Source organism: Akebia trifoliata, chromosome 13, assembly GCF_017979445.1.
Source record: "Akebia trifoliata isolate Shusen 1 chromosome 13, ASM1797944v1, whole genome shotgun sequence".
Lineage (NCBI taxonomy): Eukaryota > Viridiplantae > Streptophyta > Magnoliopsida > Ranunculales > Lardizabalaceae > Akebia > Akebia trifoliata.
In genome coordinates, this window is record NC_141387.1 from 29,433,818 (window position 1) to 29,453,592 (window position 19,775).

The 19,775-nt window shown below is 33.9% G+C and overlaps 2 protein-coding genes across 6 annotated transcripts; both read right to left on the reverse strand.

Moving 5' to 3' along the window:
• Positions 1-269: 269 nt before the first annotated feature.
• LOC147388234 (DEAD-box ATP-dependent RNA helicase 36-like) lies at positions 270-19,110 on the reverse strand. 5 transcript variants are annotated; one of them, XR_015171225.1, is made up of 9 exons: positions 18,810-19,109; positions 18,225-18,290; positions 9,105-9,726; positions 7,574-7,896; positions 6,579-6,782; positions 6,407-6,488; positions 2,509-2,599; positions 1,583-1,681; positions 659-673 (listed from the first exon to the last, which is right to left on the reverse strand). XR_015171225.1 is itself a non-coding variant. In XM_086420552.1 (8 exons), the coding sequence occupies exons 3-8, from the start codon at positions 9,678-9,680 to the stop codon at positions 491-493; spliced, it is 1,467 nt and encodes a 488-aa protein (XP_086276678.1). In that variant the 5' UTR covers positions 9,681-9,726; positions 18,225-18,290; positions 18,810-19,107; the 3' UTR covers positions 270-490. The 5 variants fall into 5 exon arrangements, 4 of the variants coding, with proteins under 4 accessions (XP_086276678.1, XP_086276679.1, XP_086276682.1 ...); XM_086420552.1 differs by lacking the exon at positions 2,509-2,599 and having other exon boundaries at positions 270-673; positions 18,810-19,107; XM_086420553.1 differs by lacking the exon at positions 2,509-2,599 and having other exon boundaries at positions 270-673; positions 18,225-18,380; positions 18,810-19,107.
• LOC147388235 (uncharacterized) lies at positions 14,116-14,580 on the reverse strand. The gene has a single exon (XM_086420304.1). It carries the CDS (start codon positions 14,578-14,580, stop codon positions 14,116-14,118), a length of 465 nt encoding a protein of 154 aa, XP_086276430.1.
• Positions 19,111-19,775: the final 665 nt, after the last annotated feature.

A 19,775-nucleotide genomic window follows, 5' to 3' on the forward strand; every position in this document is an offset into this window, starting at 1 on the left:
TTATTTATTTTACCAGACTGAATAAATGTTGTTATAAAAGCTTTAAAATAATTTCAATTATGGTGTAATCATTATATAACAATTTTTGGGGCATTGTTAAAAAGTCCAAAACTTACCCAAAATAAAGGATAAAATACCATTCTTTGTTTGGAGTAGTTAGTTTGAAAATGAGATGTTACAATGTTAATTACCAAAAAAAAAAAAAAATGTTATTTTGTATCAAATAAAACAATAATGGGGCCATTTCTCAAAAATCAAAACCATATGTATTCATCATCATCTAACTCATTCCACATACGTTGGGAACGGCAACCCAAAACTAATCTCGTCATTCAACTCTAACCTCGAGCCATATCTACTGTATATTGTAACAAATAATTGACCTACTTTCTTCCTCGTCAATCTTGGGAGTAGTTTCCCGGCAAGGATGCTTATATAACTTGCTTGCAAAGGTTCTCGTTCTCGAGTGTGTGTGTGTGTAATCGAGATATTAAATCACTTTGTTCTTGTCTACTCCTTTGGGAAGTCTTGCTCTCTTTCTCTTTCTACTCTTGTTCTTCAATAATCCTTTTTCTGCTAATGTTTTTAGTTTCTGGGCCTTCCTAGCCTTAGCTTTCTCTTCAAAACCATCATCCATCATCTTCATTGTTGCAATACGTTTCGCCTTGTAAACCTGCAAAATGGGTGAAAATATATATTAAAATCAACTAGTTATTGGGAATCGATCTGATTTTTTTAACAATAAATTATTACAAATAATTAAACCACACTCAACTTCATGATACATAAATGACTATTTCATGATACATTGTAAGAGATCGAACTTTGCTCATCACACTTCATCATAGGGAAGTACTATAACCTTGTTATGTTCACCATTGCCCCATAAATGATTCTCAACTTGCCAACCACGAAGCAACTTTTATTTCTCACAGCTTTTGTTTGTATTTGGTCAAGTCAGGATTAAGTGTGAACCTCAGGATCCTGTTAAGCTAGAATTCACTAAAACCTATGATGGTTCACTAAAACCTATAATACTTCCAAGAAAATATGTCCATAATTAGAGGCATAGTACTAGAGACATTGACACAAATATTCAAAACATGTAATCCATACAACTGCCATACTGGAAATAATAACGATCTGAAGAAAGAAGAAAAAAAAAAACGGGTCCTATCAAAACCCCCAAACAATCATGACATCTTAAGCTGCATCACAAAGTTCATGGATCGAAGTACATTATAAGCTTAACAATATATTATTAGTTTACTTAAGAACTAAAAATCACTAATGTAATATGCAATGCTTTTTTTTTTTCTTTCCAGAATCTCATTCCATCTTGATCAAGACATCTCGATTCATCAGCTTACTAGATGCAGATTGAGACTGATGATTGCCTTTAATGTGGGTAAAGGATCTAATGTGACTTTAATGTGTAGTATCATAAGATGAAGTATCAAACTCAATGGGTACCCAAACAATAACTACTCTGAAGGAAAAACAAACTACAGCCCTTTATGATTTGAATCTCAAACAAACAGACCAATGAGACAAAAACCACACCCACACGTAAAGATTTTACCTTTGTGATATCAGCAAGCACTTCATTCTCCTTGCATTCAAACTTATCAAATTCCTTTCCAATAACAGCCTCTATTTCATGGACAAGATCTACGTCATTCTGCCAAATCCATGTAACAAAGTTAAGCACAATCAGTCCAAAGAATAAATAACTAAAAGAGTCATTCTAAACTGACTTCCATAGACACCGTGTTCAATACTGCACTGACATGGTAGTGTGCAGAAACCATAGATTTTTTCCTCGAGATACAAGGAAAAAAATATAGGACTATTTACACACTGCCACGTCAGCACAGTGTAAAATGCAGTGTCGAAGGAAGTCAGTGCAGCATTTTCCCAACTAAAAATGTTGAATGATGAGTATCTTTTCCAGGAAAAAAAATGAGAAATGCTGAACTGACATCATACGAAACTGTGTGAGGTCAGCACAGTATCGTAGGAATTAGAACAACTAAGAAAAATATATGGTTCAGTGCCCACGGCCACATATTCTGAGCATCTTTTTGAGTCAGGTTAGAACCATTCTTTTTCAAAACTTTGCCTGAAAAATGTAGAATTCCAGTTTCAGTGCATTATTATTTTATATTTTCAAGGTGAAGAGAAAAACATCTGAGTTAAATTACAAAAATTAGGGACTGAAATCAAGGGGCATCCCATTGGCTTGAGAATATTTCAAATATTAACCAAAAGTTGGACGGGGTTATCTCCAAATACCTAGGAGATTAAGAAGCTTGGGTTCGCTATTTCAGTTTGACCTCCTCCTTGGGGTCTGCTTCAAAATCCCAATCCTTCCAATTCTCTAATTAGTAATTAGAACTAGAAAACAAGAAAACTTTCTATGTTTAGAATGCTTTCTTTCTTTCTGTTATAAATAAGGACTTTAGTGATGTTAGGCTCCTCATCTATCATTTCTTCCTTTCAACCCACCTTTCACTTCTGCACAATTGTTCCAATTGCAAGTGTTGCGATTTGAAATTTGTGTTCGGCGAATCCAGTTTTTCTTTGTTTAACAGGTCCACTATGAAGAACCAAAGTAGAAGAATTTATACAGAGATTAATGCCCAGATATTTAAAGATGAAAATTTTGAGATGGTTAAAAAACAAAACATGACAAGAACAAGAAGATGGTGGCGCTGTCGTATATTAATGACGATATTATATGTGATATCTTTACTAGAATTCCAGTTGATTTGCATCACGAAAAAAGTTAGATAACAGTATATAGGATGATCTACCATAATAGCCCGTCCCATCTTCACCAACACCTACTTACTTCAATCCAAAAATGGTATGATCACTCAAGAGAATGTCTCTTTGAAGAAAGATGCCTTCACGATGCACCTCATTGAATACGAAAGACTAGATCCAAAGGTACGGAGTTTGATTACTCACAGTATACGTTGGTTTATAATGACTTCCCACAATGGTTTAATAAAATACAAAAAGATTTAAGACTACACATTTTCCACGTTTTTAATCCTATCATGAAGGAAAGGATCATACTTCTCCCATCCACGCACAATTTCGATCAATAAATGAGAGTAATCCCCGTATCTTTAGAAGTTCCACGGAGTGTCGTCTAAGGAGTAGCAAGACACGAAATCTTTCCTCAATTACATCCATAAAAAGTATACACCCCTCAAGTTCACATTCTAGCGCACTACAACAATAACAATTCGTTTTATCCATAATTCCATCAATTTGTCTCCACCATGAATTATCTCCTAAAGTTGGCATAATACATGCAAAAGACGTTTCATCGTAATATTAACATATTACCTTATATTCTTTCGTAAAATGATCAAATATCAATTCAATTCATACCGATCACCTACACCAATTAGATGGGAGATGTGTGATCATTTTCTTCATGATAGGATTTAAAACGTAGAGAATGTGAGGCCGTAGATCTTTTTTTACTAAACTAAACTATTGCAGGAAACATCATAGACCAACGTTTAATATTAGCAATCAAACTCTATACCTTTGGATTCAGTCTTTCGAATTCAATGAAACGCATCATGAACACATCCTTCGAAGAGACTTCATCTTCAATGATCACACCATTTTTTGGATTGAATGAAGTGTGTTAGTGAAAATAGGATTAAGTATTATGGTAGACCATCTTTTCTATTGATACCCAAACTTTTTGTGAAGCAAATTGACTAAAATTCTAATAAAAACATCAAAGATGATATCACAATTAATATACAACAGCACCACCACCATCTTCTTCTCATTCTCGTCATGTTTTTCTTTAATCATCTTATATTTTTCATCTTTAGACTATTTACATGAAATGAGATACATGCCTCTATTTCTTCTCTTAACCTTCATCTTTCTCCACAGCTCTGTCTTCACATCATAGGCAGTAATAAAATACATATTGTTTTTTAAATACAAGTATTTAACAATTATTTAAACTCCCCATAGAATATTTCAAAATTCGTCTAATACTCCAAAGTATATTGAATATACTAAATTCTTTCACCCATATTTCTTTGTCGTGATCCTTCAAGGTTTATATATAATATTTGTCACAACAATTTCGATTAACAAATGAGAAGAATCACTGTATCTCTAGAAACTCTATGGGGTGTCATCTAAAGAGTTGCAAGACACAATTTTTCCACAATTACATCTATAAAAAAATGTGTCATTTTGAGTTTGCGTTCCAGTACACTATTACATTAATAACAATTCGTTCTCTTCATAATTTTCTTATTAATTTCATTAGAACTCCATAAATTTGTCTTCACCGTAAATTATCGCTTAAAGTTGACATATTACATCCAAAAAATGTTTAATCGTAATATGAACATATTACCTATATTCCTTCATAAAAGTATTAAATATAAATTCATACCAATCACCTAAACCCATGGATGAGAGAAAGAGTGATCATTTCCTTCATGATAGGATTCAATCCGTAAAGAATGTGAGGTCGTGGATTATTTTATAGTAGATTAAACCATTGCAAAAAACATTATAGACCAACGTATACTATCAGGAATCAAAAGAAGATGGTCGTGTTGTCGTATATTAACAATGATATTATCTTTGATATCGTTTTTAGAATTCCATACGATTTGTTTCATGAAAACTTAGGTACCAATGTAAAAGATGGTCTACCATAATCACCAATCTCATTTTCACCAACATTCACTTCCTTCGATCTAAAAATAGTGTTAATACTCAAGAGAGTCCATTCGAAGAAAAATGTCTTCATGATGCATTTCATTGAATTCGAAAGAATTAATCCAAAGGTTTGAATTTAATTATTCATAGTATTAGTTGGTCCATAATGTCTTCCTACAAATGTTAGGTTTACTACAAGAAGATATAAGGTCTCACATTCTCCACGTTTCAAATCATATCACGAAGGAAATGATCACACTTTCCCCATCCACGCATGCAGGTAATTAATAAGGAATATAAGCTAATATATTCATATAACAATTATAGGTCTTTTGGATCTAGTATACCAATTTTAGATAGTAATTCACAGTGGAGACAAATTGATGAAATTTTAATGAAATTAATAGGAAAATTATGGAGAGGACAAATTGTTATTGTTTGAGTAGTATACTGAAACGTGAACTTAAAGGGGCACATATTTTTTATGGATGTAATTGAGAAAAAAAATTGTGTCCTACAACTCCTTAGAAAACGCCCCGTAGTGTACTTCTAGAGATCCAGGGATTCCTCTCCTTTGCTTTTTATTTTGTTTTTTTAAGCTTCAAATTTTATTAATCAAAAGAAGGGAAAAAGAAAAGGAGGCTGAGGTAGTCCCCATGCAAAGAGAACAGAAAAAAAGAAGAAAAGCAAATTCAATAATGAAGACCGAACGGCAGAGGAAGGAGAAGGTTAAGAGAATAAATGGAGGCTTGTGCTTTGATGGATCTCATATTCACGTTGACAGTCTCGTCTCTGTAAAAAACTAATATTATTTTGTATTAGTTTTTGTTAAAGCGCAATTAATGGCTTATTTAAGAATTTTTGTGTACCTTCTGTAATTTTTTATTCTTTTTTTTTTTTTTTCCTTTTACAATTCCTTGTCGATGTAATTCTTTATTTGTAAGTTTTGGGATTAAGATTTAATATTGGAAACATAGGTGTACTGATCTACAATTATGGATTTATAATTTGGATTCTTATTTTCTTCATGTGTTACTATTTTGAATAAGTTTAAATTAGAAACATTTGATATCTCTGTTTTGGGACTCAAAACTCAAAAGCCATTGTTTACGTCTGTTGTGGTCGATCTATGGTAAGGAAGATCACATAGTTGGTCCCCACCATGGATGTACCTTATGAGCAGGCCATGTGCCACATGGCATAATTTATTTTATATGGTCTTCGGATTGGATAGGATAGGGTCTTTGGTATGGCCCTTGAAACAAGAGAGCTCTATCCCTAGGATTTTAACTTATCCAACTACACCTATCACCTACTTGGAATGATCCAAGGTACAACTCTCTCAAATTGGACTAGTCAGTGGATTGAACCGACGGATTGGGAAAGTAGAAGAGATTGAATTGGAGGGTCATTAAACCAACTAAAGATCTTCTTGTGATACATGAAGTTATAGTTGAGAGTTGACTAGTCATGTGAATTTATAGTAAAATTAATTATAAGTTAAACATCATTTGGAGATTATACAGTTATTTCCTGATGATAGAGAGTGCAAACATAACCCTATTGAGTCATATAAGAAAGGTAGATCTCACAAGTGTAGATATGATGATACAAAGTACAACATATTTCTAATCTATATATAAACACTCAAATGCAAAACTAATTGCAAGCATCATTCAATTACTACCTGTGTAACAAAGCTCACAGCCAACCCTCCTCTGCCAGCTCTTGCAGTACGCCCCACCCGGTGAACATAGTCCCGTGGATACCTGCAATGAATTGGAAATAGAGTCCGGTCATGCAGACATTTTTGGCATAATTACAAAAGTTACAGAGGAATGGTCATTAAAAATTATAACCTTGGAATATCATAGTTAATAACAAGATCAACCGATGGAATATCTAAACCACGACTGGCTACATCTGTTGCCAGCAATACAGGAACTTGGCCAGATTTGAACCGATGCAACGCAGAAAGCCGCAGAGACTGGGACTTGTGGGAATGCAATGCTACGGCTGTCTGATCAAGCTCTTCCAATAATAAACTCAGAAGATGACAAGTCCTGTTTCCACATTATAAGGATGAGCCATAAATTAGAAAGCTGTGATTGGCACCCCAACATTTACTTATTACACCCCAATTTCTTAAATTATTTATCACACCGCAATTTCTTAAATTATTTATCACACCCTAGTTAAAGATTAAGCACACCATTCAAATATTACAAAAGTTTGGTTCAAGTTATTACTTCAAAATTACAAAGATTTATAACACATTCAAACAACTTCAGCGGTTGTTCTCAAATAAAATCCTAAATCGAAAAATGGAAATCTAAACAAAAAGAAAGAGGGTTTCTAAAGGGACCCCAACTTCTACTATTTCTCAACCACTGACTCATTTTTATTAATTGGGGTGTAATAAGTAAAAGTCGGGGCACCAATAGCAGCTCTCTAAACTTACCAATAAAGCATTCCATTTAGGAATCTATTACCACATGTGTTTCTTGTAAAATAAAAAAGAAAAAAAAATTGCAAGGTTATAAGAAACTATACTTCATTTTACTTTTCTTTCTCTTTCTCTTTCTCTTTCTCTTTCTTTTTCTTTTTTTCTTTTTTTTTTTTTTGATAAATTATAAGAAATTATAATCATACTTAAAACATAGATAGGGCACCCTTTCAATGGTGTTTGATAAGAGAAATAATGGGTCTTGTTTAAACAACGACGAGTAAGACAAACATGAGTTAGCATACACTACCTACTAGAGGCAGATTCACCGCAAAGAAAAAGAGCATACAGTATGCAAACAAATCAAGTAAAATTAAAATATATAATTTATGTACATAAAATGTATACCTGCAAGTGGAAACAAATATGATGGCTGAGCGAATCCCCATATCCTCCATTTTCGACAAAATGTGAAGTAGGTAAACCCCCTTTACATTTTTGGGAACAAAAACATATTGTTGTTTGAGAGATTCAACTGTTTTAAATCCCTCGTATGCCTCATAAAAGTATGCCTTATTTGCAGAAAGCTCAAGCAGCGTTTGTAGATCACTTGTCATTGTTGCAGAAAACAGAAGAGTTTGTCGATCTTTGGGCAAGCACTGAAATATCACTCTCAATTCCTCCTCAAAACCAGCATCCAAAACCCTATCTGCTTCGTCCAAAACTAGAAACTAAGGCAAATAGAAATAAAAAAATAAATTTCATGCATCAAATAAATAGCATTCAAGATTATCTATTGCAGTTGCAATAAAACTGTAGTTACATTGTAATAATTGCACAAATAAAAGTACATAGCAACACAAAGAAAGAAGATTGTATTTCACTTTTGAACATCTCTATCAGTAACAAGGACATTTTTATATGTTACTCATAAGAAATTATTGAAAAGTTCAAAAACAAGTAGTGAAAGTTTAAAATAATTGTTCTATTTATTTTGAACCAAGAAATAAGGAGATACCTAGAAGTATGTCAACATTCATGTTTATATATTATTGGCATTTACATATTACACAACTAAACCTATCAAATTTCTATAAACAGGTCACTTTGCATCAATTCTAAAGTTCTATATCAGCAAAAAAGCACTGTTATCACTATAATCCAAACTCTTCAAGGGTTTTGGGGATGTTTTTTAGGACTTTATGTTAAGGTGGGAGATTATCATGTCCTAAGAGTAACTATACTTGCTTAATTTTCATTATGTAGCTCAAGCTTGCTATAAAGTAATAATTGTCAACATTAGTGCCTTCATGTCAAGTAGGTCAACTCAACCTCTCAAGTCCCAACGTATGATTGTTTTACCTTCTCTTGAAATAAAATGGTTACACTGATCGGAAAAAAAAAAAAAAATGATGTGTCTTGATCCAACATGGGTACAAAGGGTCCAATTAACCAAAAATCAAAAAATAGGATTCATGGTAAAATAATATTTAGAACAAATCGAAACAAAGTTACATTTCTGGCATTATAATAAAGACATTAATAGATTATTTGATAAGATATCTAGCATACATATATTAACAAGAAAAATAAATATAATAAATGTACTATTTGTCACACAAAAAAAAAAATCGATCAAAAAAAGGGTGCCAGTTTACCAAGTTGGCTAAAGACTGGGTGTTGATTCCACGACCTGGGTTCAAAACCCGTCTCATGACACACACACACATACAATCTAAAGGATATAACTCATAATCTACGATAAATGTTATGGATTTTTTTCATAACTGGACATGCCAACATAACTTTTACCAAAAGATAACAATTAAGGTGAAGCATGGTGTAAAAACAAAATACTTTATGATAAAATCATCTATGTTGCAAGTTCATTATCAAAATAGTCCACACAAAATCACTATAAAATATTGAAATTAATCACCTTTGTTTTGGAGAACACTTGAGGAATATCCGGATTCTCCTCAAGAAGAACCTTGACCCTCCCTGGGGTCGCGATCACAACATGTGGGCGTTGCATCAATGCTTTCGCCTGGTTGATCATATCCATGCCCCCAACAACCACAGCACAACGTAAATGCAAGCATGATCCAAGTGCTCTAAATTGCTCTGCCAACTGATACGCGAGTTCCCTCGTTGGGGTCAAGACCAATGTGAACACACCGTAGGGATCTTCGGCAAGCCGGTTCAATATAGGAAGCGCGAATGCAGCCGTCTTCCCACTACCGGTTTGAGCTAACCCTAGAACGTCATTGCCTTCGAGAATTCGAGGGATGCAATGTTGTTGAACTGGAGTAGGTTTCTTCATGCCGAGCTCCTTGCAGGTCTGAATCGCCCATTCAGAAAGACCGAGATCAGAGAAACTACGAGAATTTGGATCGATTTCAATCAATTTTTCGATTTTTTTGGTTTTGAGATGATTAGGGTTTTCCAAGGGTTTTGGGATGAATTTCTTGGAGAATAGAGGAAAAGATTCATCAACTAGGGTTTGTTCATCCATTACGCCTCTGAAATTTTGAGAGATCTTGATAGCAACTGAAAAATTCCTGTCAAATTTTAACGATAATTAAATGGATGAAAAATAATAACAATTGGAAAAAAAATAAATAAAGCGAACCCTATAATACTTGAAAGAGGGCTTTGAAGATGAGGGGTTTTCACCAATAAGATGATAATGGTTTCTAAGAGCCCGTTTTGATGCAAGAGCCAAAAGTACTTAGGAAAGAAATATTGCCTGAAGTACTATATGAAGGAGTTGAATAAGTGTTGTGTGTTTGGATGCAGGTTCTCAGAAGTTGGATGCAAGTTCTCAAAAGTACTTCTAACAGAGTTCTTTGTTTGGGAACTATTATGAATTCTAGTAAAATGACTGGAATGCCCATATAAGTACTAGTTAATGTTTTTAACATCATAACTCAACTAATCATGTTCTAAAAAATACCAAACTAATAGTTACTGTTTTAATCCATAAAAACGTTATACTATCATTTTAAACTCAAAATATACTTCTTTTTTTACATAAATTCGACAAAACCTTCACCTAAAAACTAGACATTTAAAAAAAAAAAAACAATATCATTGTACATACAACTACGTGAAGATTTCCTAAATCCATTTACCTCTTTCATTTATTCAATCCTAAACCAAGTTAAATGTCCAAAAATATAGGCCCATTGAATAGTAGATTGTGTAAATAAAGTGAATAAAAATGAAAAATTGAAACCCACCAATCTAGATTTTAGAATAGATTACTTTGTTTTTATTTTTGGTGCTTAAGTTATAATTGAACTCGCAATCTCATGATTGCAGTGCAATACAAGCCCAATTTCTTCTAAAATACCAACAGAGACAGATTAATCCATTCCAATAGAATAAGACGAACCAAATGCAAAATAACACAGATTGAATACCAAGCATGTTAAAATATTCCAAATCAAAAACATTTAAAATACCATAATCTACAATATGACAACGGAATTCAAAAACACATTAAATCCAAGCTAACAATATATCAAGATATGGTAAAGTCTCGATCAAACCTAAAAAAGAATTTATATAGATTTCAAAAAATATATATATTAAAACATCAATAAGAGCAACATAAAATTACTCATAAGCCAAAAAAAAAAAAAAAAACAACATAAGATCCATTCAATCCAGATAAATATAATTAAATAACTATTTAATTATAAATATAAAAATAAAAATAAAAAAGCTTCCCATATAGCTACAAAACCCATATAGGTAATAAATACACTTCCATCAAAGTTAGAGAGAGGGAGAGATGAATATCACGACCCATTAGCAGAGAATCCATAAACGCAATCCCAGATATCAATTACTATAAGAACCCATTAATCCAACTAAATCAAATATCAATACCCATTTCCAGAAAACTAGAATTTCAATCCCAAACATGAAATAAATCTTTAAACATTGATCATACTCAGCGGAATCTCAAGAACAATTTGCAGAAACATACTTTAAATCTAAAACACATCAAAACGAACTCCAGAACCATGAATTCCATGAATGAATAGCCTTCAATGTCATTAATCATGAAAAATGTACTTAATAGATAAATGGATTTTTATAGTTAAAACCCTAGAGGAAAAATCATGGATTTTTCGAATTAGAACACTAGATAAGAGAAGAAATCGCATGGGTGGTAATAGAGATCAAAGGGAGTTGTCGATTGACTTGCCTATGAGGAGAGAAGTGAAATCACTGCTGCAATCGTCGGAGAGAGTTTCAAAATGATGTCGCTGCAGTCGCCTGAGGAAATAATTTCACCTGAAGGGAGAGATGGATTTGGTAAAGAGGGGTCTGTTGAGGGTTTCAATCTTCAACAAAAGAGAACTTTGTTTTGTTTTGATGATGGGGATATATCGATGGAAAGGAAATATTGATGAGGGGTATTATCGATACTTCACTTAAAAGTTAAGAGTAATATGACTCTTCTAAAAAAATTTGTTTTTCCATGGCATTGGTATCCAAACCATACATTAAATACTTCACTCCCCACAAGAGCCAGAAGTACTTCAAGAAGTCAATAAAAACAACCACCTAAAGTTTTTTTTATTTGAAGTTTCGTCGTACATGCAGGAGATCGAGTTGTGTTGTACGAGTTATCTCGTCTTGTATGAGTAAAACTGTATAACTCAATTTAGTGGACTTACTCTTTGTTTTAAAGAATAGTGGATGTATATAACAAATGTTTTAAGTTGTGTTTGGACTTTGAGAAGAGAAACTCATTAAGAGAAGAGAAGAGAAGAGAAACCTAGTTTCTCTCCACCTTGTTTGGATTGAAAGAGAAGAGAACAGAAAGAACCAAATTTCTACTGTTTGGTTAGCATTCATAACCAAATTTTGTACAATTATACAAAATATAAATACCTAAACTCATTTATAAAGAACATGATAAATATTCATCTTCCAACCAAATATCATACCAGGCCAAATATCATACCAGGAAATTATTTTTAGTCAAATGAATATTATACCCTTCATAGTCTACAAATAACCATTGCACTTTACTAAAGAGTCGATAAATGAGTTGATGTGGAAGTGTGCTCATAACCATAAAAAAGCTTCTATGGTTCTGAGCACACCTCTACGTCAGTGCACTGCCAAAACTTTCACAAGTCTCATGAACCAAGCAAACCCTTGGCTATGTGCATGTGCAGCAAACAAGGACAACAGTTAAAAAATTTACAACAAATATAAAATTACTTCTTGAATCTGTACTGACTCATGAGGGCATTCCTCCAAATTTCCATGCCACAAGTATTAACAAACAAACAATCAGAGACTTTGAAATACAAGTCCTTGAGTCTTTCATTTTCGTTGTGGAAAATTGGATCAACCATGCAAATATATCATCTTGAACATTTTCCATCCTTAAAATTTTTTCACAAAAAATAGTAAATCTAATTTAAATAGGAGAAAAAAAAATGACCAGCAATACTACTAGTGTGCATGATCGAGAAATTTTTTTCTTACCAAAATGATTTCAAGAGAGTATTGTTCTTGATAAGATGGATTTCCTGACTACACGAAAAATGTACCATTAAGGAAAAAAGGGCATAATTATTTTCCCATCTGCATGAGAAAATGGTTTTCATGTGAAACTCATACAAGCAGTGAATTGCATTTTCACAAGAATACAGACCCTTAAGATGTAAACAGTACATTACTTTGAAGTTAAACGATTAAACAAGTTAAATTTTAAAATAGTTATGCAAGGAAATGGAAATAACTTACTTTTAATACTAATCAAACAACTAATATTTACTATTATGTGGAAAGTAAGCATGTAAGCAGCCTGAAGTGGAGATAAGATGGAAATATGGCTTCAACAACAGAGAAAGCAACAACAACAACAAAAAAAAAAGAAAAAAACATACCCCATATATATTATCCATTAAAAGAAAGAAGACAAGTAGGAGATTATGGTAGTTCAGCCTTGGACCAGTTGGTAAGATAAGGTGGACAAACAAGTACATAACAGGGGGATCTCCAGCATTGCAGCAGCTGAGCTGTATTGAGCCCATGCCACCACCACATCATCTCTTCTTCCAGCATTTAATGCAAACTCTGTAGTCCAATGGGCGTGATAACCATAACGAATAAAATCTATAGTTGGCAAACCAACAATGTCTATAGATCATCGAAGATGCTAAATTCTAATACATAAACTTAAGTCAGGCTGGGCTACCCACGATTCGAAAACTCAAATCCCACATGCTACTACTTGGTGAATCTAGCTATGACTTGGTAGAAATAAAAATAAAGATCACCGAAGATGCAGAAGAATGCCCAAACAATGCTTGTCGTTGGAACCTTAGGCCACTCTAATGGGATGCAACCAGTGTGGATCAAGGTCAGGGACTTTGCCAAATTTTCTATGATGCCTATGTAAGCCACACAATAACCTGTACGCACCTCTTGTTTCCTTTTTGATATAAGAGCGAGTGCATGCACTCTTTTTTTTTTTTTCTAGGCAAGCAAGGGGTTAGTGGTCAACGGAAGTGATGGGTTCAACGGGATTTGAACCTAAGTGTCATGGGATCAACTCTCCTCAAGCCTTTACCAACTTAGCTAAGTGGCACGTGAGATGCACGCACACATAAACACAAAATATAATACAAAAAACGATGACCAAACCAACTTCAGGTACAAAAAAATAAAAAGGAATAGCTACTGTGCCCTTGATGAAAAAGAAAAGATCTAATTCACTATTGATCATACCAGTAGACATTGTGCACATGAAATCAAAAATGGGGTTTTTACTTTCCCATTCAGCTACGTATTGTTATGAACTGCAAATAGGTCCCCGATCCTAATATTTAAAGATTAATTTACAAGTCATACTCTCTTTTTTTTATCGGTAAGCTGAGGCTATAAAGGGCCCCACCCTGATTTATTAAAAGCTGCTAATGCCAAAAGTAACAAACATTGAGATCCTCTAGGAGAATACGATACAGATCCACAGGAACATTTAAATAATCCAAAATACAGAAATCCTCATTTAAAACTCCTCTTCTTGCTAAACAATCTGCTGCTTTGTTTGATTCTCGCCAAATAAACTCTAGCGTGACTGAGTTAAAACACCGCATTGCACTTCTAATGTCTCTAACGAGGCTAATTAATTTCCATGGCGTGTTCCATTCTTCCTTAATACATTTGACAACCACTACCAAATCTGAATTCACGATTATATCCGAGAACCCTTTCATTCTAAGATGATTCAATCCTTTGAGAATTGCTTCCATTTCAATAGATATTATATCTGTATGAATCGATCTCCCCATACCAGCGGTAATCAGTTCTCCTTTACTGTTTCTTGCAATAAACCCAAATCCAGCCCCTATTTCTGACAATGACCCATCTGTGTTCATCTTGATAACTCCCATTGGAGGAGGGAGCCATCGAATAACATAACTGTCTCAGTATTTTTTTGAAAAGTAACTGTCTCTGTATTTTAGCATTCCATTAAATCCCCAAACACCTAATTTCGTGATGATGAGACCTTGAAATTGATACACTAGATGCTAGTGAGATGTGAAGTAAACAGCTTTCCAAATTCCATTGAATGCCTACTAAAATAACATAATTATATCCTAAAGAGCCTATCCACAACTTTCAACTACAAAAGTAACGAATTATACTTGCAAATCCACACCAAACTGTTCTAAATCAAGCACACGACAGTACAATAATGCCCCATAGAAGTAGGGCATAGAGAATCTACAAATACTATTATTTTTCATGCTTAGCAGATCAACTCATCTTATACATTTGTAGCTACATATGGGGTGGGCACTCGTCTACTTCTCACCAAACAGCTTCTATGTGTTTAGTTTCTGATTTGTATAGCTTAGTCCCTGCAATCCTAAATTTATTTCAGAGATTGTGGGACAAGGAGCGACTGGAATTATACTTGCAGCTAGACTTATCTTTGAATCTTTGTCGTTAAGCAAGAGGAATAATTTTGATATGTCATTTTTAGTTTTTTACCCCCCTCAAGTTAATGTCATGTGTTCATGACCATCAACTATGAAAGGAACGAAGTTAAGTTTAATGGTTAACTCTTTGAGTCAGTACCTATTGGTTCTAATTTTGCTCTGTGGCTGCATAATTTTCTAGTCATCATTATCCATGTGTCTCTTCTATCTGGGTTTTGTATGACTCTTCATTATTAATGGGTGAAGAATGAAAATAACTGGCAAGAATGTTAAATTTGCTAGCCTACATACTTCTAAAGTGCATTAACTACAATCTTAGTTGACTGAACAAACTTAATAAAAAAGGAAAGTTTAAAATGTAAAAATCTGACTGAAACATCATTGGTTCAGCGGGGTTAAGTCACGCTCTAACTTAAGGTTCAGATCCATTTTCAGTGGCATGATTTGGGCACCTCAGATGACGACAAAACTAGTCAATCAAGAAGATTTTAGCACCACATTTGATGTGACCAACACATTCTCAGATTCTCACTTGATATCTTAATCGCAGGATTCAGTTATTTTGGCTATAATCTCTGGCTACCTAAGGAAAACTGGGTCTGAGTCCAGAATTTGACACCTCAAAAATATACATGTCACAAGGAATGCTTGTTCTCTAGCACATACATCATTATCTCAGGGAGGGAAAGAATGAAAGGAAGCCATTCCTTAACATCTCAAGCATATGCAATAGAAAGTAGTACAAACATTTTAGACTACCAAAGATATTTAAAAAATCAAATACAAAAAATGCAGCAGGTTGCCTTTCTAATCTAGGCCCATTTAATATTAAGAAGGAAAATCTACAACCAGACTTGCTACTAAAACCACAAGATCAACAATTTTTAGGATAACATACATAAGAATCCAATCAAGACATTAAAAACAGAATTCACTAATAACAATGCGAAACACCAATCAATGAAACATAGTATATCATCATGTTGATAAGATAATAATTAATAAGGACTAATTTAGTATCATCATGTTGATAACCACATCATCAAAAACAAAAGAGATCCTGACATCACAAGTGGGTAAATTTCTCCATGAGCAAAACCCATGTCTTAGAACAATAAATTTAGCTAATGAGCGATGTGGGGATGTGGAACTCCTACTTGAGAGCCAAACAAGAAATGAACTCCATCTAAACTAGGTAACATGGCCAAGCCTTTGAAAACACAGAAATGCAATATTACTCAAGAAGTCTGTTATGCTCATCCCCCGAGAATTAAAAGAAAACTGGAATACATCAAGTTGGTAAATAAATGTCAAAGCTATATTAATATGGCAGCAATTAGTAAAGAAGGGCTTCTTTCATCACTGACACATCACAATTGATAAAGATATTAACTATTTGACTTGATATTGATTCAGTTAACGCAACTACAAAGTAATCTTACTAGTTAAGATTTCAAAACTGAAGAAAGTGACGCCTCTACAAATAGTACTATCTTCACAGAGTAACCACTAAAATAAGCCTGTTTAATCATAAGTAGGAAATACACAATAGTTCACAGGAATAGTCAAGATCTACTGAAGTTCAGTGGGCAAGTCAGGTAGCATTGATTTAACAATCAACTAATCCAATGCCTTACATTGCAAAGACTACTGTTAAGTTATTGTAAAACAAACAAAAGAGTAAAAGAAAGAGTGGAGAATCAACAGAATTGGCGAGAAGGAACCATAAGGAAATACAATAGTTTAGCATTCAGAAATAAAAGTCATGGGAATGTAAGATGGACAATAAGCAAAGATCTAAAATAGTAGTCACTTGGGGGTGGTGGTGGTGAAGATGATGATGATGATGGTGCACTAGTAGATGAAGTTGAAGGTGGTGATGGTGGTGGACTAGTAGTACTAGAAGTTGGTGGGACTGCAGCAGGAGAGGAATTTGGAGAAGGAGATGCAAACGACATCTTCACCAAGCCATACGATCTCCAAATCTCATTTGATATAACTTACAATCAAATTAGTGAGAAGAAACCATTTCTACCATTTTGGAGAGTTGGGCAACCCTTATTGGACCAATAATCAAATATTTCTCTCTTCTTCTTTTTCTTTTCTTTTTTTCCTTTTTAAATGTGGCACTATCTTTTAGTGAATAGTTTCCTAACTTAATAAATAATTAGCATACACAAATATAAGTTTAAATGTCAAATATAAACATTAGAATGCTAGAAACAGTTCAAAACTTTGATAAGCTCTGCTCATATTCTCCCTTTTTTTCTTCAATGGATCTTATTTGAAAGATGTGATTGATATGTTTAAAAAAAATTGGGTACTTTTCTCACCAAGATATCAAGTTTGCTGTATTGGGTGTTGATGAAATTTGCCAACTAATTTCCTATCCTATTTCGAGTCATGTCCGCAGGTTAGTTTTGGTAAGATGAGGATATTTTGGTTATCCCTTAGTCTCTAGTAGAAAGAAAGCCATGGTCAAGTGTCACATCCCGATTTTCAGATCCAAAGACCCGATCCAATTTCTCAATCAAGTCCATGGATCTAAAATTTAAGTGTGATTAATATGACATGTAGTTTGGATACATTTGAAGGGACATATTTTTCTGATTAGGAAATGGCTTTGGGTACCTGAAATAATCTCTCAAAGATTATTCGAAAGGTTAAGAGAATCATTGTTCATAACTGAAAAATGCCAACAAGGGGAAGCAAGTTGTAAGATTGGTAGGAAATGGGGGTGCCTTCATAACTCACCCTTTCAGAACTCAAAAAGATTTTTCACATGGGTAAGTCACAAATTCAAAGAGCTTTTATGGAGCAGAAATAGAAAGGAGCACAGTCATTGAAAAGATATAATGATTATTCACACCCAAAACACCATGTTTTATTCCACATAATATTAGTACTATAATGAAAAATTGGTCTGTCAATATAAGCTAAAAAACACAAATACAAAGAAAGTTTTAATATCTGCACAAAACCAGCTTTAGAAGGATCCAACAAAAAAACAAAACAAAACAAAACAAAGCAAACTCAACAACATGCAAAAATCATCAAAAGTTGGAAATATTTCTTACTCTGCCCTGTTGTTTGGACAAATGAGACAGATGACCTGGCAATGGTAGGCTTGGAATCTGTTCAGGCTGAAAGAAAATGGAAACGGAGTTGTATTTTAGTATATGGACTTATGTCTGAATGCTGTTCGCTTAATTTTTCTTTGTTTGTTGGCCAACCTATATTGAAGAGTTGGAAAACAATAGTTAAAAGCATTCTTGTTTCAATAATTCAATCAACAAACACGTTTTTCAGCACAACCCAGATTACCAAACACAATTTTGGGGAAAAGCTATAGATCACCTCAACTGGTACAGAGACACACAAATCTAAAGAAAATTACTAAATTCTAAAATTTCAGGAGCAAATGCAGCAAACCCAGACCATCAAAATGGGGAGAGATAAAAACCCAAAGGCTCAAAATCCTGCAACCTTGCCTACATCTCTTTTGGTCAAAAATCTAACAACTATGAATGATTTTTGAAAAATTCTGGTCGAATTCTCATGCAATTTCTTCTTCTCCAGAACAACAATATTGAACCCATATTTTTGAAAATTTATACTATTGATTTTTTGAAAAAACTAGAAGAATGAGAGAGAGATGACACCTCAGTGATGGAGAGAGAGAACCTTCCGGTCTTCGGAGCTTGATCGACGCTCGTCGGCGACGGAGACGGAGGAAAGGGATTCGTTTGCTTCTACTAGAGTTCTAGGGTTTGGGAAAGAGAAACCCAAATCTATTATATCGCTGGAATGAAGCCAGACTCTCTCTTTCTCTATCGAGGCTCAAACGAGAGACTCTCTCTCTCTCTGTCGAGTTCCAAACGAGCTCTCTTTGTCGAGGTTCTGTGGAGGTTCTCTCGAGTGTCTCGTCGAACGAGTCTCTGTTTCGATCTATTTTTCTGTTTCGTAGGGTTTGGGTAAAAAAAATAAAAACTATAATTTTGAGGGTAAAATTGGAATCGGACGAAAATATTTGACGGAAAAACTGCACTCCGCAAAATAAAATTGAAAAGTGCCAATTTCGATATTTCTCATAAAAATATTATTTGGATTCTTTTCAAACATTACTCTTTCAAAATATTGAATATTCAAATAATAGAGTAAGTGCTTCTTACTTCTCATTAGAGTCATAAGCACTTAGAAAAGTTAATCCAAATAGGTCCTAGGTTTTTAAAATCAAATTAAATTTGTTTAGTTACTTGGGGTGTAAGTAGCAATAACTGACCTGCTAATATTATTTATCTTTGAAAATTTTAAAACTAATGAGGGACAAATTTAGAATGTAAATTTTTTTTCTCTTCCCTTCCCTCCTATACTATGTTTGGAAAAGTCGTGTGACGGCTAAATTCATTCGAACATGCTCAATTTTTTGAAACTTCAGTGTTTGGGAAGGATTGGAGCTTTTTTTAATTGTCGATTCCTTCGTCAAAATCGATCGATTCTCTCGATTCCGCAAGATCACACGGTTCTGCAAAAACAAAGTGAACAACTTGGCGTCATCTCTCTCTCTCTCTCTCTCTCTCTCTCTCTCTTTCTCTGATCTTACAATCAAGAATTCATCTCTGCAACTC